General features: G+C 30.5%; 2 protein-coding genes across 3 annotated transcripts; one reads left to right on the top strand and one right to left on the bottom strand.

Moving 5' to 3' along the window:
• The first annotated feature begins 10,652 nt into the window (after window positions 1–10,652).
• Window positions 10,653–12,988, top strand: LOC130940210 (expansin-A6). Its single transcript, XM_057868284.1, has 3 exons — window positions 10,653–10,860; window positions 11,168–11,486; window positions 12,040–12,988. Exons 1-3 carry the CDS (start codon window positions 10,713–10,715, stop codon window positions 12,347–12,349), a joined length of 777 nt encoding a protein of 258 aa, XP_057724267.1. The 5' UTR covers window positions 10,653–10,712; the 3' UTR covers window positions 12,350–12,988.
• Window positions 12,989–13,836: 848 nt separating this feature from the next.
• On the bottom strand, window positions 13,837–21,199 carry LOC130942234 (protein INVOLVED IN DE NOVO 2-like). Of its 2 annotated transcripts, XR_009070840.1 has the most exons (11): window positions 21,006–21,199; window positions 20,045–20,398; window positions 19,538–19,894; window positions 19,030–19,380; window positions 17,914–18,852; window positions 17,337–17,518; window positions 16,602–16,691; window positions 16,226–16,513; window positions 15,360–15,569; window positions 14,748–15,037; window positions 14,020–14,243 (listed from the first exon to the last, which is right to left on the bottom strand). XR_009070840.1 is itself a non-coding variant. In XM_057870946.1 (10 exons), the coding sequence occupies exons 2-10, from the start codon at window positions 20,364–20,366 to the stop codon at window positions 14,022–14,024; spliced, it is 2,961 nt and encodes a 986-aa protein (XP_057726929.1). In that variant the 5' UTR covers window positions 20,367–20,398; window positions 21,006–21,199; the 3' UTR covers window positions 13,837–14,021. The 2 variants fall into 2 exon arrangements, 1 of the variants encoding a protein (XP_057726929.1); XM_057870946.1 differs by lacking the exon at window positions 14,748–15,037 and having other exon boundaries at window positions 13,837–14,243.
• Window positions 21,200–23,642: the final 2,443 nt, after the last annotated feature.

Below are 23,642 nucleotides of genomic sequence, written 5' to 3' on the forward strand. Positions count from 1 at the left end.
AATTAAATATTTTTTATCCTTCTAATATTTTATCTAACTCCGTCCCTGTTTATTAGACTAATAGATATCATAATAAAGAACTAATTAAAATATAAAACCTCATTATGGCTCCTAACAATTTTCTAAGCCCCTACGTGCCCTCTAATGAAAACATAATGCCATTGCGAGTTTGCGACTCCTATCTATTGCTTTCATTAAACATTCTGACCCTTTTATTAAATTCTTGGACAATTGAAAACGAAGACAATTCTACATTGCTTGCATTTCTATGAGAGTGAGTTGTTTTCTGCTTAGGACAATGATGATTTTCTTATTCGGGGCTTAAAAATTAAATAAGTAAAAAAATTAAGGAATGAAAATAATTTGGAAGTTTTGATTACTCTTAAAAATAAATTGATAGGAGTTTAAGAGTTTCTTCTTCAAATCTTTAGGAGTTTAGTTGTCTACTTAATAAGTCGATAAGAGTTTAATATTGTAAGACCATATGTGCCCAATTTCAATAATTCCCTTGCATTGTGACATTAGTTGCTAATTCAAATACGGTGAAAACTCAGGTGAAGTCGACTTCACGTGAAGTCAAATATGATTAAATTTTTATCTAATAACTCTCAAATATCAACTTCACGTAAAGTCGACTGCACCTGAGTTTTCACCTTCAAATATAACTCTAAAAACATCCAACCCAACACCTCCTAAACCAAGTAACATCGTTGGAGCTTTTGCAAAGATATTGGCAACCAGAAGCTGCTTTACAACAACAAAACTTTTTCAGTTTATCCCAACTCCAGATCTCAATCCAACCCAAGACTTGAAAATACCAATTAATTTCAATGCACCGACTACTTTCAAGTATCCAAGGAAGTATTGAAGATCTCCATGAACACTTATTTGAAGTTGAGGATTGATTTGTACGGCTCATGCTTTTTTGTTAGGGTTTGACATCTATTGAGTAACAAAGAGAGAGATTGTATTAAACTTTTTTTTGTAATACAACCATGATAAAATTTTATACAATTTAATTAAAATATATCAAATTAAACACAATTGAAGCACATTTAACAAAATAACATAAACATTAAATCAACAAACAAATTAAAATAAAAATTTAATATAATAACATAACAAATGTTATTCGACGATCATAATCCGGTAATAATACTCTTTTTCATACACGCACGCGCACACACATGCAGACACATAAAGGATATTTAAATAATTTTACTCTAATAGATCAATATAAAATAAATACCTCAATATTCGATTTACACATATAAAGAACATTCAAATAATTTTATTTTAACAAGTCTACGTAGAACAGATATCTCAGTTTCAATCTCTATTTTTGCCCCTATTTATTCATAAGAACATGCCATGTCTATAAAATTTTGCGAGTCTTTATACACACATATAAAAGATATTCAAATAATTTTACTCTAGCAGATTTTCATGAGGTAAATACTTCAGTCTCCGTCTCTTTTATTTATTTGTGGAACAAGTCCTTATGTCCATAAGGCTGCGTTTGGTTAGGGTCATTTAGACACAAAGACATAAATATAAATACACAAGTAGACATAAACACAAATATACACAAATTTTATTATTGTGTTTGGTGATGATACACAAAACACAATATCTAATTAAAATGTCTATTTTATCCTAAACATAACCATCACTAACATTATCATTATCATTTGTTTCTAACATCAGTGCTAATTTTTTCAAATTCAATCCAAATCAATATCTTCAAAAAACTTAATTATTAGTTTAACAATTCAAATTAAAAAATGAAATAGAATGAAGAATTTCAATAATTATATTTTAAAAATTAAAAACTGATCATCAATTAAAATATAAAGAAAAATAAAAGTGAGAGAAATGTGATGAAGTTTGAGAAAAGTGATAGAAGTAAAGAAGAAGGTGATGATAAACTGCAGATCTAGCAAAAAAAAGGAAAAAAAAAACAGAAGGAGCTGGAATAGATCTGAAAAATGGTGGTGGTGAAGCAATGAGACCCATAGCGGTGACGCAATGAGACCTGTGGCAATCTGCAATGGCGAGAATAGGGTGACATGGTGACATCCATGACTGCCAAAAAAGAGGCACGAAAACAAGAAGAATTTTATAGTCAGTTGTGAAAGAGAAGTTTTGCTGGTCAGATTTAAGGAAAAAGAAGAAGTTCTGTGGCCAGATTTGAGGGTTAAGAGAAGAAAGAAACAGAAGAAGAAAATAGCTGCAGTGGAGGATGAAGAAAAAAATTGTTACAGTAGAAGAAGAAAGTGCGTAAAGGAGAAGAAGAAGGAGGCTGAGATAGTGTAGAAGAAGAAGAGACTAAAAAAGTTAAATAAATGAGGATAAAATTAAAATTTAAAAAAAATATTAAAAATAAATTTGTCTAAAATTAAATTTTAAATTGTGTCTCACTGTATTTTATTATTTTGATGAGATATAAAATACATATATTTTGTGTATCTCAATATGTAATCGTGTTTCTTTATTTGTATATCTTACAAAATAAATATTAAACGTGTGTAACTGTTCATGTGTTTAATAGACATAAACACTAATCAAACAGGTCTTAAAGACTTTGCATGTCTCTATTCTGCTTTCCATTAATAATCTTTATAAATATTGCGGGTTTGAATTTTTTTTGTCATTCTTACTCAGAGATAACAAATAAGAATTGCAATGGCACTAACACCTTATGTTTTTATTAGGGCCGGGATGAATAGAATTTTTGTGAAATTGTTAAGAGTCGGAATAAGATTTTATCAACGAAAAAAATAAAAAATCGTAGGTGAGACTGACGTTAGAAGGAAGCAAGAAAGGTACGGCAAATGCAGGGCGTAATACGTGGAGCGATAAATGCGCCATGTCTTCCCATTCCTTCCACGTGGGTCCCATTCCCTCTCATTCCTTCTTTTCCCTTTTTCTATTTTGACGGTTAACACACATATACATGCACATCAGTTATGACTTTTCAGTTTTCACACTAAATAAAAATATGTAAATAATTATAAATCTTGTATGCTATCCACAATTTTTATATACTTTTGCATCAACAAAAGTTTAGGTCAATTGAAAATTATTGTATTCATTCTATTCCGTCAGTTGATCTATAAACATGTTTCTAAACAACGTAAGACATACATTAAGCTTATCAATTACTGGAAATGATAATAGATCATTGAGAGATCTTACTAATCGAAGGCTCCAAGCTAAGCTAAAATGATCTATACCTATATGATCAACCAAGACATTATTCAACTCTATTATGAATATATATTGATTGTGTTTAATAATTTTTTAATTTTACAATAATATATTCCTATGTAGAGTTATGTATGTATATAAGAAATATGAAAGTACTTTGATGTCCAAATAATAAAATGTCATTCATTATATATAATTTATAAAATAAAATATTTTATTGTTTATCATCTAACTAATTTCAAATTTATTATTATTCTTTTTATATATTAACAAGGTAGAATAATAGACACCAAATGTGTCTATTGATACACCAATTATTATAAAAGCTAGTGAATTTGATCACAAATGATAGATTCCAGGGTATTTTTTGTCTAATAATAAAAAAAACTAAAGTATTACATGCATATATACAACATTTTTCACAATAATATTTTATAAATGATAATGATTTTCTCAATATATTTAGCAACACGACATTTGTATAGCTCTCTCATAATTCTATTTTCACAGTTTAGACTGCTCATTTTGTTCGTCTTTATTATAATAAGAATGGTTTTTGCTTTCTTTTTCTTTAGCTAATAAGATATTTAGATTGTCTAGTCTGTCTCTTATGTAATAACAAGTCAAAATATGATATGTATGGTATCATCCAATTTTAGATTATACCTTGAAAAATCAATCAAAGATTCCAAAAATAGAAATGGTTGAAATGGGATTGGTTGATAGCACAACTTGCAAGTGAAGCAAAGGTTGATTTAATGAGCATTGTATGGTGGCCCTGCGCTGATGCTCCCTTAAACAGTTAAACCCTTTTGTCTCCTACACTACTCATCCCCACTACTATTTCTCATACCACCCTTCTTCTTATTCTTCAAATGTGAAGTATGTATGATTAAGTTGGGTGAAATTCATTGGCGTGAAGAGTAGAAATTTTCGTTACAATATGTGTTGCATACAGTAGTGGTGGAGGGTATGTACTATGTAGTGTAGTACTTGAAAGCTAAGGGGGTCATCTCCCTAAAATTTATGAGTATTTTTATTTTTGTATCTACAATTTCTAAATTATTTTGGTTATAATTGAGGTTTAATTAATTATACTAGTTCTCATACTTTCATCACATTTTCAGTTATATATTTATAATCTAAAAGTTTGTTATTGAGTCTCTATAATTATATTAGATAAAAAAATTAATTATGTCATTTCTAATTTTTTTTTTAAAATTTACATTTTTAAAAAAAATATTTTTATATTTGATGTAGAATGAATTATGAAATATTTTCAAAGCAAATATTTTATGATTAATGTCTTTATTTTTTTGAATAACAACTTGTAAGGATGTAATAATTACAATTTTTTTTATCTAATATAAATTACGACCCAATTTTAAGTTTTTAAACTATAAAGATCTAATTAAAAAAAATTTTTAAATCAATAAAGTAATTAAACTTATAATTAATATGTATATTAAATTATTAATCTGAGGTATAACTTTAACTTTATTTTATCATATTTAATTTTGACAATTAAGAGAATAATAATATGTGTGCTATATTTAGCATTAGTCATTATTTTACGTGATTAGTTTAAAAGTGTATATTTAGGACTAATTAAAAAATGTTGTAGCAAACTGAGACATCTTATTATCTTGATTCTTGCGTTGAATACAAGATTCTTACATTATATTATTATTTAATAATCACTCATTTGTTTGTTTTATTAGAATAATATTATATATGCAAGTAATTTTGTTAATCAAGTTCAATTAAATTAGTCTAACATCAACAAAAATCAGTTATAGATAACATTACTTTAAGTTTTATTATTATTTTTTTCACCTATTTTATTGTGATAAATTAAGAAGAATTATATTTTTTTTCTTTCTTTTATAAATATTATTATATGCTCCACAATTTTTATTTACTTTTGCATCAACAAAAGTTTAGGTCGATTGAAAATTATTGTACTCATTCCATTCCGTTAGTTGATCTATAAACATGTTTCTAAACAACGTAAGACATACATTAAGCTTATCAATTACTGGAAATGATAATAGATCATTAAGAGATCTTACTAATCGAAGGCTCCAAGCTGAGCTAAATGATCTATGCCTATATATATGATCAACCAAGACATTATTCAACTCTATTATGAGTATATATTGACTATGTTTAATAATTTTATAATTTTAGAATAGTATATTCCCTGTGAGAGAGTTATGTGTATGTTCCATTACAAAAATGTATATATAACTATTCAATTATCTACGGCTAATATATCTATTATATAAAAGAAATATGAAAGTAGTTTGATGTCCAAATAATAAAATGTCATTCATTATATATAATTTATAAAATAAAACATTTTGTTATTTATAAAAACTAGTATAAATTTGATCACAAATGACGAATTCAAAGGCATTTTTTGTCTAATAATAAAAAAGGCTAAAATATTATATGTATATATACAATATTTTTTACAATAATATTTTATAAATGACAGCGATTTTTTTAATATGTCTAGCAGTACGAAATTTGTATAGCTCTATTATTACAATTCTATTTTCACTATTTAGACTGTTCTTATTTCGTTCGTCGCTATTATAAAAATCACTTTTGTCTTTTTTTTTTTGGCTATTATATAAAACTTTTTTCAACAGGTTAGATTGTCTTTTGTATGTTTCTTAGGTAACAAATAAGTCAAAAAATGACATGTATAGTATCATCTATTTTAGATTCTACCTTGAAAAACGAATCAAAGATTCCAAAATGAGAAATGGTTGGAATGGGATTGGTTAATAACACAACTTGCAAGTGAAGCAAAGGTTAGTTTATATGAGCATTGTATTGTGGCCCTGATGATCCCTTAAACCCTTTTGTCTCCTACACTACTCATCCCCACTACTACTTAGCTTCTCACATCACCCCCTTCTTATTCTTCTTCAACTGTGAAGTATGTATGATTAATTTGGGTGAAATTCATTCGCGTGGAGAGTAGAAATTAAAGTGAATTCCTTACAATATGTGTGCATACAGTAATGGTGAAGGGTAGTGTAGTACTTCAAAGGGGGAGATCATCTCCCTAAAATTTATGAGTATTTTTATTGATAAATTATTTGTTCAAAATAAAATGCTTAATAAACTATAGTATTTTAATATTCAACTTCGTTATTGCTAATAGGTATTGCTTAAAAAGTATAGTATACTAATTAATTTATTAGTAAATTAATATTTTATGAATTAACTTATCAATACACTAATATTGAATACGATATCAGTTTACAATTAAACTATTAATATTTTATAACTAAAAATAATATATATTTTTTCCTTAAAATTAACTCAAATGTTGGCCCCTAAGTTTTTTCTGGCTTCACCCGTGGTGTGGGCACAGGATTCGGTGGTCCAGAAACCTTTGGACTACTTAGTGGTCCAAGTAGAAAACATGTTTTTAGAGTTTTTTTTATCAATTGCTACGTAGTCCTTGAACTAATTTTAATTACAAATCAACCTCATATATTTTATTTAATTATAAAAATAATTTTTTATTTTATAAATTATTATTTTATCAATTATCTATTATATTTATTAACAATCAAATACAAAAATAACAACTAATTATATCCTCCATTCATCCTAATAATTCCAATTGATTAAAAAATTAACTTTGATCTCGTTACGTTCGTCCATGGCTTCCAAATCGTGTTTCCTTGAAATTCAATCGATTGGTTTTTCAAAACAATCGATTGAATGATAACTCAATCGATTGGTTTACACTATATCACAAAACAATCGATTGAAAGTTGTAAGGTAGAATGGTAAAAAGCTTATACCAATCGATTGTTTATACTTTCCAATCGAATGAATGCCTCAAAACAATCGATTGTTATTGTTACTCAATCGATTGAATTCACGAAAACAACATGGATTTGCCAAATACAATCGATTGGAAAGTGATGACATTGAAGTTTTAGCCAAATTCAATCGATTGGTAATGTAATCCAATCGATTGGAAGGTGATGAAGTTGAATGTTTTGTCAAATTTCAATCGATTGGTAATGGTACATAAAATTTATAAAACGTCAATGATATTTTCTTTTAAATTAATTTATAAAATTTTTTAGATTTGTGTCTTTAGAAAAGTAAAAAAAAAAATTATAATAGAGTAAAACTTACCTGAAACTAAATAACATAGTGTAACACACATCTTTGATCAATATTAAAAAAAAAATTAGCCTAATTATGTACATAAAATCCTAAAGAATACAGTTCTATCTTATTTAATTAAGTTAGCTTTAAAATACCAATAATGTTTTTTCATGTGCTGCTTTTAATCTAAAATCCTAGAAAAAAATTGATTTAAAATATTATAATGTTATTATATTGGCACAACACTTTATTTTTGTATGATAAATACAAGTACATTTTTATATAAAGTATTTAAAGTATATAAAAATGTACTCCTATTATAAAAAAATATTTAAAAAGTCATTAAATTTTTATATGTTATTAAAATTTAATAAATACAAGTACATTTTTATATGTTATTTTTAATTCAATATACTAATAGGAGTTAAAATTAATTTATATTTAATAATTTTATACTAAAATTAATTTACTATAATCTTGTTTTATACTTCTTTTAGTATATTTTTTTTATATTATATAGTATTTTTTCTAGTATCTTATTGTATAATGTGTAATTCAAATTACCATTTGATTCGAAATGTGAGTAATTCGAATCAATTTGATTCGAACTTCCTCCTACTCACGTGTTCCTACTAATTCGAATTGATACAATTCGAATTATGCTTTTATAATTCGTTCTAAGTTGATTCGAATTACTTGTATGCAATGGTTGGGAATAATTGGAGCTGTATTGATTCGAATTATTAAGGAATGTAATTCGAATAAAGTTGTTTCGAATTACATTAAAGTGTGCTTTGGTGAATTCTTGTATCAGATTCTTGTTTGACTTATATGCGTAATAAACTTCTCTCCTTGGCTTAAATGCGTTTTTTACCCTCAATTTTATATTAACTCTAAATATATTAAAAGAATTTACTCAATATGTTCTAATAACTAATTGCAAACACTTATCCCAAAACATATTTACAAAAATTAGAGCACTGATTACTAATATTTTAACGAAACTAAATTTGTGCATAACACAAATAAATAAATTAAGCATACTTACTACTTGATACGCTGCTACTTATCAATATCATATACTTTTTGTATTTTTTACTCTGCCTTACTTGAATAAAAGCAAAAGGTACTATTGATCGGCAAAATTAATTTTATAAATTACCAATCTATAAATTAATTTTATGTACCATTACCAATCAATTGAAATTGGCAAAACATTCAACTTCATCACCTTCCAATCGATTGGATTACATTACCAATCGATTGAATTTGGCTAAAACTTCAATGTCATCACTTTCCAATCGATTGTATTTGGCAAATCCATGTTGTTTTCGTGAATTCAATCGATTGAGTAACAACAACAATCGATTATTTTGAGGCATTCATTCGATTGGAAAGTATAAACAATCAATTGGTATAAGCTTTTTACCATTCTACCTTACAACTTTCAATCGATTGTTTTGTGATATAGTGTAAACCAATCGATTGAATTTCAAGGAAACACGATTTGGAAGCCATGGACGAACGTAACGAGATCAAAGTTAATTTTTTGATCAATTGGAATTATTAGGATGAATGGAGGATATAATTGGTTGTTATTTTTGTATTTGATTGTTAATAAATATAATAAATAATTGATAAAATAATAATTTATAAAATAAAAAACTATTTTTATAATTAAATAAAATATATGGGGTTGATTTGTAATTAAAATTAGTTCAAGGACTACGTAACAATTGATAAAAAAACTCTAAAAACATGTTTTTTACTTGGACTACTAAGTGGTCCAAAGGTTCTTGGACCACCGAATCCTGTGCCCCGTGTGTGTATAATGTTAGCTTTTTGTTACATGATAAAATATTTTGGAGATTAAGATTGTTTTAAGAATATTATTTAGAATGGTACGTGTAAATTTAAAATAATGATTTATTTATTTACTAAAAACTACGCATAAGAATATATAATTAATCAACGACCACCAATTTAGTGTAGCTTTTAGACAATGTGATACATCACATTTTTAACGTAAATGGAGTTGCATATTTTGCAAAAAGAAAAAAGCAATTACATTATATTATCTTGATTCTTGCATTGAATACAAGATTCTTACATTATATTATTATTTAATAATCACTTATTTGTTTGTTTTATTATATCTTTTTTTTTCTTTTACCTATTTTATTGTGATGAATTAAGAAGAATTAGATTTCGTGTATCAAAGAATGATCCTAATAATAAAACATTTCAATAAAATATATGAAAGTTGAAGTTGAAATCTCATTATTGTTAATATAATCAACAAGAGAATTATCGGTGCTAAGAATTAAATAATTTAATTCCTAATGCAAACAAATAAAGCAAGTAAAAATTAATGAATAATACCCACTCAGACGAAGGTATATAATCATATGAAAATAACAGTTAAAAATTATTAAATAATTTAATATATTTTACTAATTTATTTAACATTTTTATATAAGTAATTACCTTAAAATTACTAAAATTTGAGGATTTGATTTTTCAAAAAGTAATTTTTATATGGAGAAAAAGATCTCCTGGGGTTTGAATATTTGAAAAGTAAAATTTGAAATGTTGGAAGACAGAAGTACAAATGGTTTCAAACAATTTTATGGGGATCAAACCAGATCAAATAATTTGTGTAATATAAAATTTATTGAGAATCAATTTAAATATATAATCAATTAATTTGTCTGATATAAAATTTGTTGAGAATCAATTTAAGAATATAATATATACATATATATATATATATATATATATATATATATATTGAAAAAATATTTTTTAAAATAAAAATTTAGTAAAATAGTAAATTAAGGTTTAATCAATTTTAAATTTGTAATATTTATTGGTTGCCTACCACATCTTCAATTTTTTCATGTCGATTTGTCATTGACCAATAAATTATTGCACAAAGAAATTAAGATTCCAATATCCGACACTTAATTTAAAAATAATTAAAGTATTATTTCATTATTGACATTCTCAGAAAAGCTTAATTCATATATTTTTGATTAATTTTATAGTATCTATTATTTAGTATTTAATTTTTTTCTAATTTACTTTTTATATTAACTTTTAAATATTTAAAAATGATTTATTTTTATATTTTAAAATTAAAAATTAATTTTTAATTATTTTTAACATGTTAAACACCACTTTTCAGTTTTCAGTTTCCACTTTTGATGCCCTAAACCTCAACAATGACCCATTGCTCTCCCTCCATAAATACCAACACTCTCCACACTCTTCCCTCCTCACACAAACACAACCCTTTGGCCTTCTCTTTCTCTGTGTCCAAAACAACTAAAACTCGCATACAGAGAGAAGAAACCATGGCCACCAAAATCATCAGCATTGCAACACTCTTACTAGCTCTCTTCACAACAACACAAGCCAGAATCCCCGGTGTCTACACTGGCTCCGCATGGGAGACTGCTCACGCCACATTCTACGGTGGCAGCGACGCCTCCGGAACAATGGGTACCCACCATCACTTCAAAGTTTCTTCCTTTCTAACCCTTCAACTCAAAAACCTTCACTTTTCTTATATTTTACTATGTTTCCTCTGTTTTCCTCTGTTTTCAACTAAACCCATCTATCACCAAACCTTCAAAGTCCAAACCCACACATATAATGTCCTCTCATTTTCCACCTTTGAAAAACTCTAGCTTCCAAAATAAAAAAATATCAATTTTTTATTTTTTTTTAATTAATAATTACCGGTAAATGTTAGAAGAGAAGAGAAAGGAAAGCTGAAAATTAACTTGCAATTATTATTACTACGCAGGAGGAGCATGTGGTTATGGAAACTTGTACAGCCAAGGGTACGGCGTGAACACGGCGGCGTTGAGCACTGCACTGTTCAACAATGGCTTCAGCTGCGGAGCGTGTTTCGAGATCAAATGCGCCAACGACCCCAACTGGTGCCATGCGGGTTCGCCATCGATATTCGTGACGGCAACTAACTTCTGCCCTCCCAACTACGCTCTCCCAAGTGACAATGGAGGTTGGTGCAACCCTCCAAGGCCACACTTCGATCTCGCCATGCCCATGTTCCTCAAGATCGCTCAGTACCGCGCTGGCATTGTTCCCGTCTCTTACCGCAGGTAACTAACTCTTCTTTGACTTTTTGAGATTGTGGCTTTTCAACTTATCAAAGAATAAAAAAAGAGAGGAAACGGTGTCGCTTGGGGAGACAAAGTGAGCTCATATTCTGCTACGGTGGAGACAAGACAGTAATAGTGGGAATGGTACGCAATATTTGACGATGTAGTCTCAACTCCCAACTATGAATACAAATGAGAGGAGGGTACCATTTTCTACGTGGACCCCAGTAGCCGAAAACGGACAATCTGGACCGTTCATCTCAACGGGATTCGGGATTCTGAAACATTTGGCCGCGTAATTGCACGATTCCCCAAACAATAGAATCTTCTTTTTTCATCTTTCCACTCCATGCATCATGATTCCCTCCCACACTGGTTAACTATACAGAAAAGGAAAATTAAAAAAGAAATAAAAAATTTTATTTTTATCTAACAAGCTATATTTGTCTAAAGGTTACAAATACTAAGTCATAATTGGTGGATTTTTTTTCTCTTAAAAAATTGATAAAACCCTGTAACAATGTTTTATTACGATTATGCCCCTGTTGTGCAGGGTTCCATGCCGCAAGCAAGGTGGGATGAGATTCACGATCAACGGTTTCCGTTACTTCAACTTGGTTTTGATCACGAACGTGGCAGGTGCAGGGGATGTCATGAGGGCGAGTGTGAAGGGTTCCAATACAGGGTGGATGACCATGAGCCGTAACTGGGGTCAAAACTGGCAATCAAACTCTGTTTTGGTTGGTCAGTCACTCTCCTTCAGGGTCACAGCCAGTGACCGTCGCACTTCCACTTCTTGGAACATTGCACCCTCTAATTGGCAATTTGGCCAAACCTTCACCGGCAAAAACTTTAGGGTCTAAAAACATACATACAAACATGTTATGGGAAAGTTTTCGAGTATACCGCTACACTAGTATTTCAATGATTTTTAACAGTTATTCTAATTATATATATTATATATATTTTTTATAATTAAGATTAACGGTTAAAAATTATTGAAATATCGGTATATCGATATATTTAAAAATTTTTCCATGTTATTATCTTATATATTTTATTTGTGAAATATTTGTATCCATTTGCATATTATTCATCATTAAACGAGGTATAGACTCACTTTAAGTGGAGTTTATATTTTATCTAATGATAAATAATATTTGAATTGGTACAATATTTCACATCTTATATATATATGTTCAATGAACATCATTAAATAGAAAATTAAAAAGCGGTGGTATGTATTAGTGATACTTTTTGACATTTTCTTTGTCTTGTTTTGAGGTAGTGGGGAATCAATCAAATATATGTCTTCGGTATATGGGTTTAGGTTTTTCTTCAAGGTTTTTATTATTTTATATAGATCTCTCTCCATTTTGAGTAAAAGATGGAAGGAGAATATGATGATGTAATGAACTTTTTGAAAGGAGCTGAAGTGGCTTGCAAGTTTATATGCCCGCAGCTATGCTTACTTATATATATATTATATATATATAACATGATCTCTGGTTAAATATTTTCTTTGTTAATTATAATTATAATTTCTCATTGATATTGCTGATTTGAGTTTGATGTGAGTTTATGCTTTGCTATCTCGAGCCTTGGATATGATTCATTTTGTTAGTACTAATGATAAGCTACTACTGATTGAAATTCGAAAAGTGTGGTTAGTTGATGCATGCATCTTTCATAATTAAGCATGCTTTATTTACCAGCGCCGAAAAGTTAAAGGAGAAAAAAAATTCAAATCAACGTTGATTAATAAGAGTATTTGTCTCTTCTTTGATATATTGGTATTAAAAGTAGATTCTATGCCTTCCGTGATGGTTTTCCTAACTTCTCTGATCCTATCTTATGTATTAATTACGTTAGTAATGTTGAGGTTATCTTTAATTTATTTGTGAAATTGCGAAAAGGTCTGATTTAGGCATAATGCAAGTTGAATTATATTACAAGAAAGTCGGTTTTTTTATATATATATATTAGGATTTTCTAATAAGTGTGCCTTAGAACATCTTCGACAGAAGAATTTATTTTGGTTCTTATTTTTGCTTCATCTATTCTTAAAGTAAAAGAGCAAGATAATCGCATCGCAATCCACATTTACCTTATACAAAACTACACCAGTCCTTCTTTACTCGTCACTTTAAGAAAAGAAGTGGCATAATTATAATATATTTTTATTATGTGTCATTCTCACATATTAATTAAAAAATTTATTTAGTTTTAAATTTTATCCTTCACACGATTACAATTCTAAGAATAATATTGACAAAGAAACAATGAAACATAATGTAACAACAGAGTAAATTAATCAGATGATAAAAATTAAGTGAAGACATTTCCACAAGCATATTTCATAATTAAAGCACATTGCTATAGCGAAGGACAATGATTTGAAACATTAATATAAAATTTCGAATGCAATAAATCTAGAAGTATTTTGAGAGAAAAGATGTAAATTTAAGCACTTAGTCCTTGTCTAAATAATTTTCTTTCCAGCTATTCACATACAAGCATTTACATAATTTCCCTCTAACGTTTATGAAGTTTCCATTGCTCCAATAGAAAATTTACCCCTTCTTGCAAAGTGGCTTTTCTTCCATCTTTGTAGTTCCATAATTCCGAGGTTATGTACCGTCCACTTGGATTGTATTCATTTATCTCTCTTAAAGCTTCCACCACAGCGTTGTACACTTCTTCCCCCATCTCGTTTTTTAGTCCTTTCAACTTTTCATCGTTATCATCTACCATTTCCTGAAGTGAAACAAATGAGCAAAGCAGATAAGAAAAACATATCATAAAAATAATGCAACAAAGTTTTAAACATGAACAGAAGTTGTAAATGACTAAATGCAGTGTTCCTGTTTGGAATAACAACAAATAGACCAAAACAATGGTCCACAACATTCGTATGTTCAACTGATATCCATATTTAGTTATTTACTTTCCATTGAAAGCAAATATGTTTAATCAAAAGTGTAATGCCAATGAGCCATGGCTCAGACGGCATATGTCCCCCCTCCTCGCTAAGAGGTCTCGGGTTCGAGCCTCATCTAATATAAATTGACCCCAAATAAAAAAGTGTAATTAATCTTACGGCATCTTCCTAAATAATATTGGACACAAAAATAAAGGGGCAAAAGACATTACACCCTATGTAAAATATGCTTATCGGTGTCACATAAAGACTAAAGACAAACCACACAACTTAGTTTGTCATAAAATTATTCAACTTAAAACATATACATTCAATGTTACCTTCCATTTTTTTTCCTCCAGTGATCTAAAGTCTTTTTCTAGATTTCATTTCATGGCAGATAGGGCCTATGAAATCCCAATTCTCAGTAAACATAAACCCTGAAGTTTCAGGACCAATATGTTCTAGAGGTCACACAGTTATAAACCTAGAGGTTGGCTGGCTATGGGAAGGAAGGGTTTCGAAGGGTGTAAAATTTACACTACAAGCTTTCCCGTCCCCTCCCTTCTCTTCCAAACGCAATTCACAAACAACCCTTATGGTACATGCATCAAAGCTTCTTCTTCATCTCCTGTTTCAAGTAAAGCAGCTATCATGGATATTTATTATCTTCATCCATCAATAAAACAATGGGATAAATGGAATGCTAATAAACGAAGGGTATTGGGTTATATAGAGTAGAAATCTTTAAAAAAATTTCTTCAATAAATACACTATAGAAGCATTGGAAACTACAAAGTTTTATTTTTTTAATAAATTATTTCTACATTAAACACCTTAACAAATGCCCTTTAGCAAAACTGTAAAAGAAAGATACAAATTCTATTAAGACTGAAGAGCGATATCAAGAAAAAAAATATTTCAATAGATCTATAAGATTAGCAAAGACACACCTGATGTTTCCCATCAATTGTGCTGATTTTAAAGGGATGCCAGTCTGGGTCCTTAAGATACTCTTCCCACAATGAACACAGTTCCAAAGCTCTCTCTTCTGCTTCCTCATCATTATATCTTTTCCTCATAAATTCAACGAATGGTCTAATATCAAGTTCCCCCATTCTCCTCACACCAATATTGCCACGAGTACACATGTCTTTAACTCCCTGAAACATTTAAAATATAAGAAAGCATGGAGAAAGGAAAGGAGGTTTCAATGTTCAGAGCATAAAAATCCATGAGCCACAAGTCAGGTAACAGATGAGAACTGATTATCCACACAATATGACTGTTGCACCATTACAAGCCAGCAGTGCTGGTCTCTTCTACAAGTACAGTTTTAGAGACCTATGAATTAGAAATAATCAATTCGGCGACATGTTAATTAGATATCAAATAAATAAGTTGACTTTAGTGGAGTTACTTTGTTACCTTGATGTCTAACTGAATAAATTAAATTTGGCAAATAAAAAAAAGAGAAAGAATGCACTATAAAAGAAACCTTAATTTAAAACAAAGTATATTTCATCTCCAACGAAATTTTTATTTCTTTCATTGCGGTTCATACAGGACAATTTCATCAATCAGTTAATATCTTATCTGATTCATATAAGAATTTATTGAGCTGACAAGAAGCAAAACCTGTGTCTAATAAATGACCGGGTCATATTCCAATGACAGCCAATAAATCAGATATCGAAGTATTAAAAAAAACAGGACCTGATTGAACAGATGCGCTTATAGTGTAGTTCAAAAAAATATGCACTTTGGAATACTTTTCAATATGCGCTTATCAGGGAAAAAGGGAAAACAAAAAACTTACACTAATCAATACTTTTCGAGCATCCTGCAGCTCATCGTTGCTCTTACGCTCTTTAACAATTAGTGCTTGGTTCAATGTCCCTATCTCTCGAAGTGACTGTTCCTTATCTCTTAATTCGTTATATAAAATATCCATCACATTCAAAACTTCAGAATCTCCATCATCTTCCATGTGCTTCATGACATTTAATTTTCCCTTTAGTTGGTGAATCTCCAACTCCAATTTTTGTTTCATATCCAATTGTTTTTCAAGCCGGATAATTTTAGCATGGAGTTCTTCTTTTTGTCGCTGGATAAACAAATAGTCAATAGCATTAACAATTACACCTTTTTGCAATATAAAGTATAAATAAAGCCTCAAAACAGGTTATGCAAACCTCCTGATCTGCAGCCAGTCTCAAAAGATTTTTATTAGCCTTCTCTTGTTCATGAACAGCAATCTGAAGAGAGCTGTTTTTCATTGCATTCTGAAAAGACAATAAAATGAGGATTATCAAATAAACCTATCTTACATGCATCTTAAGCACGCCAATATTATTAAAGGGGATCGACCACTCGGCCAAATAAAAAAAATATGATGCCAAAGTGTTGGTTACAGATTCTTCGGAATAAATAAAAAAATAAATCTCATTTGGAGGATACAGGTGAAATGGTAAAACTAGAAAAGCCACTGTAAAATTCTAATGCATGCACCTCTAGACTGATGGTTTACTTTCTCCCTCTTTTCCAAAAATTTCATCCCATACATTGCCTGCTTAGTGTATGACAACTCAATGGTATTCATTATTGTTCAATCGTAATTGTTCAACCCACGACACATATTGAAGATTGTGTCTGGTGATATCTACTAGAATGGAGTAAAGATCACACATAGTATAAGCTGGTTTAAGATCAAATTTTGCATGATGTAAACAATGATTACTGAATGCAATATAAAATTAAAAAATTTACTGAGACTAGGTAACCATGTAATGCAGTGTATTTATCAATTAAGAATAAAATACACAACCCTCCGTCTTAACAACTAAGCATCCTTGAAAAGTATTTTCTCCTTCAATCTTCATTTTGAAGCATCTTAGAAAAGGAGTAATAAAATAACAAAAGCACCGCACCTCCTCAATCTCTTCTTTCAACTTTTTTCTTTCACTTTCATTATGTGCTTCCCGCTTTTCCAATTCTATTCTTCGCAACTCAAGCTCAGTTTTCTGAGATTCTAATTGTAGCTTAAGCCTTTCATGGCCACTAAAAATATTCTGAAAGTATTGCCTTGCACTTGACTGTATTTTCTTCATCTCTGAATACAAGCAATAAAGACATAAAACGATATCATTACCATCGTCCAGGATCATTCTAAAATAATCAGTTGCAAATCTATTGTCGTGTTCTAACAGGACGTTCTGAACATTTTTTAATTTATTTTTAAATAGTAGATTCTATTGCGAAAACATGATGCTATTGCGGAATTTAATTCTGCAATAAGTTATTAAAATTGGAGTTAGTCCAGCAATCCAGAAATTGCCACGCTGGAAATTGTACTAGGCAAACAAATTATTGGTTGCATCACAGCATTGGGTACTTAAAAAATGGACAATAAACCGGAAACATGAAATAGTAACAATTGCATACATAACCAATGAATCATAATCCAAACTGAAGAAAAAGCAACTTAGGCAAAATATTAACATATACCTTCGTCATGAGATTTAGTGAGCTTATCTATTTCCCCCATTACAACATCAATTTTAATTGTAGCTTCACTGTACTGTACTTCCATCTCCTTTAAAAGCTTGTTCTTTACCTGAATAGTGTTAGTTAAATTGAGCACGAGTTTATCCTGCTTTCTAGCTTCTTCTTCCATAAGTTGATTTATAGTCCTGACATCCCTCATCTTCCGCAGTTGTTCCCCAATAATATTGTTCAACTTATAATCACTGACTCGTGCAAGCCAAGCATAAATACCATACTTCAGCTCAGTATTAGCAAGCCAGTCCTTTTTACCATGGTGATCTAGTTCATATGCTCTTTCAAAACGCAATGCATCATCCAAGCCTAGCCAATTATTATTGAATTCGACAAGAGCAGTTCCAGAGTGAACTTGTGAACTCCAAAGTGCACGAACTCTACGTGGATTAAAACCCCTGCTTTTGTATTCATCCCTCAACATGGCACCGCTTTGCCCTACACAACGTCCATCTTCTGTCTGTATAGTGGGAATATTAACTACAATCCCAGTCCAAGGCCACACAAACTGCTCATCAGAATTAACAAGATGGGTTTTGTCATCTGCAGGTTTCAATGGACCATCAATATTAATAACATCCTTTTTCAAATATTTTAGTAAAGCCAGATGATCTGCTTTCTCTCTGGTACTTCTCTTCTGTGAACTGCTCTGACCCACCCCAGAAGCATGTTCAAGTAGTTCTCTGTACACATAATCTCGTTTTCTCTTTTTTGGGCAGTATGGACACGTGAAAGTCTCATTTGAGGTTTTCACATTGTGATTTCCCATTTTAAGTTGTTCATAAGAATTATCTACATGCCACCTGCTTATTTGAGGTGCACTTGTGTTAGTATCCTTTCTTGAGCATTGTTCCATTACGCTTTTTCTCGGGCTTAGTACTTTGGTTCCTGAAAGACCAAAACTAGTGTTAGCACAAATTATTAATATCTTGTGTTATAGATTACTTCCATTAAATATTCTAAGAGGACAACTTCTGTTTTTGCATACTCTGTCACTGGAGTAATAATCACAACTTGAACAAAAACATTTGTAACGTATAATTGCTTTGCTAACTAGGAGTTTACCTTCATTCACAGATTTTAAGCGACCATTCGCATTAACCAGATCCGTTTTCAAATATTTCACTAAAGCTAGATGATTAGCCTTCTCTGTGCCACTTCTCTTTTGTGAGGAACTCTTACTTACCCCTTTAGCATGTTCAAGAATTTCCCTAAGCACATAATACCGACTTAACTTTCTAGGGCAATAAGGACAAATGAAACTCTCGTCTGAGACTTTCACTATGTGCTTTCCCTTTTTGAGTTCCTCATAAGCTTTAATGAAATACCGCCGACTTATTCGAGATGCAGTTGTACCAGGATTTTTGTTAGAGCATTGACCCATCACAGTGTCGTGCGAACTTGCTGTTGGGGAACCTGAAAGACAAAAAGTACTGTCACTACCGACATTATTCATGTTGCTCTACAGATAGTCCCTTCAAATATCACTCAGAAATGACCCATTTCTGCATACTGGGAAAAATTTATATTGAACAGAAATTTTGTTTTTGTTGCTTCATTAAGAGGTGATCACCTTTATCTGCAGGTTCTGATGGGCAATTTGCATCCTTAATTATAACATCCTTTTTCAAATATTTCATTAAAGCTAGATGAGTAGCTTTTTCTTTCATGCTTCTCTTCTGTGAACTACTCTGACCCACCCCAGAAGCATGTGCAAGGATTTCCCTGTACGCATAATTCTGTTTTCTGTTTTTAGGGCAGAATGGGCAAGCAAACGTATCATCTGAGGTTTTCGCATTTTGACTTGCCGTTTTGAGTTTGTTATAAAATTTATTTACATAGAACCCACTTATTTGAGTAGCACTTATATTAGTATCCTTGTCAGAGGAGTGATGCTGTACTGTATCTCCCATGCTTAATACATTGGTACCTGGAAACAACAGATTAATGTTAGTACTGATTTTTTTCTGTTGCCATATATATATATTTATTATGCCATTAAACATGTTCATGAATTGGACAATTTTTGCAGAACAACTTAGTAAAGAATAAATAACTTCAACATAACAAGATTGAACACCTTTATCTACAGGTTTTGTCAGGCCATCGAAACTCGCAAGATCTTTTTCCAAATATTTCGCTAAAGCCATATGATTAGCCTTCTCTCTTGCACTTCTTTTTAGTGCACTACTATGACAAACCTCAGAAGCATGTTGAAGGAGTTCCCTATACAGATATCCCTGTTTTCTCTTAGGGCAATATGGACAAGTGAAGGTCTCATCTGAGATTCTCACAAGGTGAATTCCCTTCTTGAGCTCTTCATAAGATTCATCTACATACCATGAACTTATTTGAGGTGCACTTGCGCTAGTATCCGTGTTGGAGGTGGAGCAATGAGCCATTACAGTTTCTCCCAGCCAAGGTATTACAATAACTGAAACACAGATATTAACATTAGAACTGAGTACAGATGGTTGCAGTGTTGGTTTACCTATCGCTTCCATGAAAAAATAAATAAAAAATAAACAAATATTATGGAGTAGCAAATTTCTTCCAAAAATTCTCCATTACTTTAAATTTTATTAATTGTATAAAACTATAAATTGTTAGAATTTTTCCTATGAGTAAATTTATGGTTGAACCATGATCAAACCAGGGAAACAGTTCCAACCAGAAACATGACCAGTTTGATGCCTGCCCCATTTGATTTTAAAACAGTAATCTTACCACCATTGTCCCCCTTTTTTGTCTAGAGTTCATTTGGTTCCAGCTAACCTAACTCAAGTTATATAAGCTTACAATAAGAAGAAAAATTTACATAAAACAGAAAGACAATGCAATGCAATGCAGTGCACGAAAGCATGCATGGCAATTCGGCAATTCAAAGTTGAATAATAAATCAATCAATTTCATAGGATGAATTCTGAGTCACCAATGCACAAAGAATTAGGAAATTAAAAAAAAAACAATAAGCATATATATATTTTGCAATTGGGTAAAATGTAGGGTAGAGAGAGAAGAAAGGAAGAGAGGTTATTCACCTGAGAACTAATAAATTGGAAGACGTTTGAGGCGTAGTTTTGGAATTGGGGTATTGGGAGAGAAGAAAGTAGTGCGATCGGAACAAAGAACGTTGCGAGTGAAGGGAATGAAACTATGGGAGCGATTTAGAGTAAGGAGTAACTCGGTACTGCCACTGCCATTTCCGTTTCAGTGTTTCACGTTTCCTTGTCAGCCGCAGAAATCACCCAAATAACAAAATCACTAATAATTTTACGGTTTAATTACACAATTAGTTTTATAGGTTTGCAAAATTTTTAATTAGATCTTTATATTTTTTTATTGAATTTTTGTACTAATTTTTTTAATGAGTAAAGTATCATTTTTGTTTCTAATATTTGGGGTAAATTCTATTTGTGTTCCTAACGTTTAAATCGTCTTATTTGTATCCCTAACGTTTATAAGACTGATTCAATATTATTCTACTATCAATTATATTAACAAATCAGATTATATTTTTCAATTATTCTCATTTAGATGTATTCATTCTCAATTAGGTCTCACTTGAATGTGTTCGATTTTAATATTGTACCCACTATTTGTGTTTAGATTCAATTATGCCGTATAAAAGTAAATTATGTAAATATTGTAGGAATTAGTTTTAACTTTTGATGAGCTATTTTTCGAAGCAGATCATCAATTCTATCCCAGATATTTGTATTTTAAATTCAAGAAGAGATTTTTAAAACTCAAACTAAAGCGTTCATGATGTGTAATTAATAGCAGTATAACATTGAATTACTTTTACAAACGTTAGGGGGTACAAATAGGACGATTTAAACGTTAGGGATACAAATAGAATTTACCCCAAACGTTGGGGACAAAAATGATACTTTACTCTTTTTTAATTGAGTTTCTACATTTTTTTTTCTTTTATTTGAGTCTCTACACCAATTATTTTTTTAGTTGGGTTTCTATACAATTAAGCCAATTACTATCAACAGATACCTAATTGAAAAAAAAATTTAGTGCAGGAACCCAATTAAAAGGAAAAAAGTATAAGGACCTAATTGAAAATTTTGCGAAACTATAGGGACCAATAGAGTAATTAAACCTAATTTGACATTTTTAATAAGAAAAACTAATATTTATACCCATAAATTTTACGAATGTTGACAAAAGTACCCATATAAAAAGAAAAGTGACTGTACCCATAAAAGATTGGGTCCATCTGTCAAAAATACTCGAACATCATTAACTCGTTTGCTCCGTTAACTTAAAGGCCAACTCACGTTAAGTGCTTACCTGGCTATGAAATAGTAAATTGACGTATCTAAACATGTTGTTACCATTATAATATGAGAAAGTATGGAGAGCCAATGAATATAGTGTACAATATGTACAAAAGAAATAAAACTGAAATTAATATCAAATAATAATTAAGTTAATTAATTATTAATAATTTTCAATTTGAAATTCAAAGCAAATAAGGATTTGCAGTTACGTACACCGCAAAAATGGCCTCCCTCTTTCCCATGTGTTGTGAATTCCTTCTCGTCCACTCTCTTCCCTTCTCACTGGCAAAAGCTCTGATAGCAACGTTAGCTGCCGCTGTCAGAATGCTGCCCAGCGACCCGCCAATGTACGAACATCACCGTTGCGCACTTTGCGTCACTCACTAAAAGCATCTCAACACGCTGGCCGTACGGCTCCTTCGGCAGCCGGCGTATTTCACCGTCACTCCATTTTCATCCGTCACAAACAAGGGATAGAAGCGGCTAGCCGTGTCATACGTGGATCATTCCTCACAGCCACGTTAATGGAGAACGGTAATAATTAGGATTAGTAATTAAATATTTCACTTTCTTTGCATAAAAGCTTTTATATTATAGAACAAAATTTAAAAAATCTGTTTGAATGGCTACATTATTTATAAATCACTATTAGAATTTTCATAACTTTAAATCTTATCCAGACTCCAGAGAAGCTTAATCTTTTCCATAATTTTTAATAATTAAAATAACTATCCGACTACTTAATGAAATGAATATTTAACATTTGTTAATTATATATACTTAAATTATCTTTTTTCGTAAGAATTACAATACTCATCTGCCAACCTATTGAACTGAACATCCATCAATGAAGATGTGCGAAAAAAGCATGGATGGGGAAGACATGGGTGCGGCTGTGGGCTGCAGGGTGTGACATTGTTAAAATTTGAAATTTAAAATTGGAGAATTTATTTGAAATTTGATGATTATTTTGTCATATATTTTGGGGAATTTAGTAATGGGTAGGAAATGGTTAAAATTTGAAAATGGGAGTAAAAGTTTTTGTTATTAAAGTTTAGGAGGTGTTTTTTATTTTTTAATCCACCGTGAGCCAATAAATCAGTCCATTGTACACGTTGTCAAGATTCTTCATTATCTCCCTAGCGGAGTTCTTATAATATTACTCATTTTTCTAATTTATCCTCAATTATTTTCTAAATTTAAAATTGAAATCCTAGAATGTCTGGGAGAAGCAAATGTAACCATTGTTCTTCGAATGAAAACTTCACCAAAAAAGGAACTTCGTCGTTCAAGAGGGTTGAAGAAAAATTTCTGTCTGGGAGATGCTTCTGCAGACAGGATGCGATATTGCTACAATCTGAAATCTTAACAAATTCTGAGAGA

This window comes from Arachis stenosperma, chromosome 7, assembly GCF_014773155.1.
Source record: "Arachis stenosperma cultivar V10309 chromosome 7, arast.V10309.gnm1.PFL2, whole genome shotgun sequence".
In the NCBI taxonomy this organism is placed as follows: Eukaryota; Viridiplantae; Streptophyta; class Magnoliopsida; order Fabales; family Fabaceae; genus Arachis; species Arachis stenosperma.

Coding starts and splice junctions, on each gene's coding strand:
- LOC130942234 (XM_057870946.1), bottom strand. CDS start 20,366: ATGGCTCATTGCTCCACCTCCAACACGGATACTAGCGCAAGTGCACCT. Junction 19,895..20,044: donor GACAAAACCTGTAGATAAAG/GTGTTCAATCTT, acceptor TGTTGTTTCCAG/GTACCAATGTATTAAGCATG. Junction 18,853..19,029: donor CTTAAAATCTGTGAATGAAG/GTAAACTCCTAG, acceptor TTGGTCTTTCAG/GAACCAAAGTACTAAGCCCG.
- LOC130940210 (XM_057868284.1), top strand. CDS start 10,713: ATGGCCACCAAAATCATCAGCATTGCAACACTCTTACTAGCTCTCTTC. Junction 10,861..11,167: donor CGACGCCTCCGGAACAATGG/GTACCCACCATC, acceptor ATTACTACGCAG/GAGGAGCATGTGGTTATGGA. Junction 11,487..12,039: donor GTTCCCGTCTCTTACCGCAG/GTAACTAACTCT, acceptor CCTGTTGTGCAG/GGTTCCATGCCGCAAGCAAG.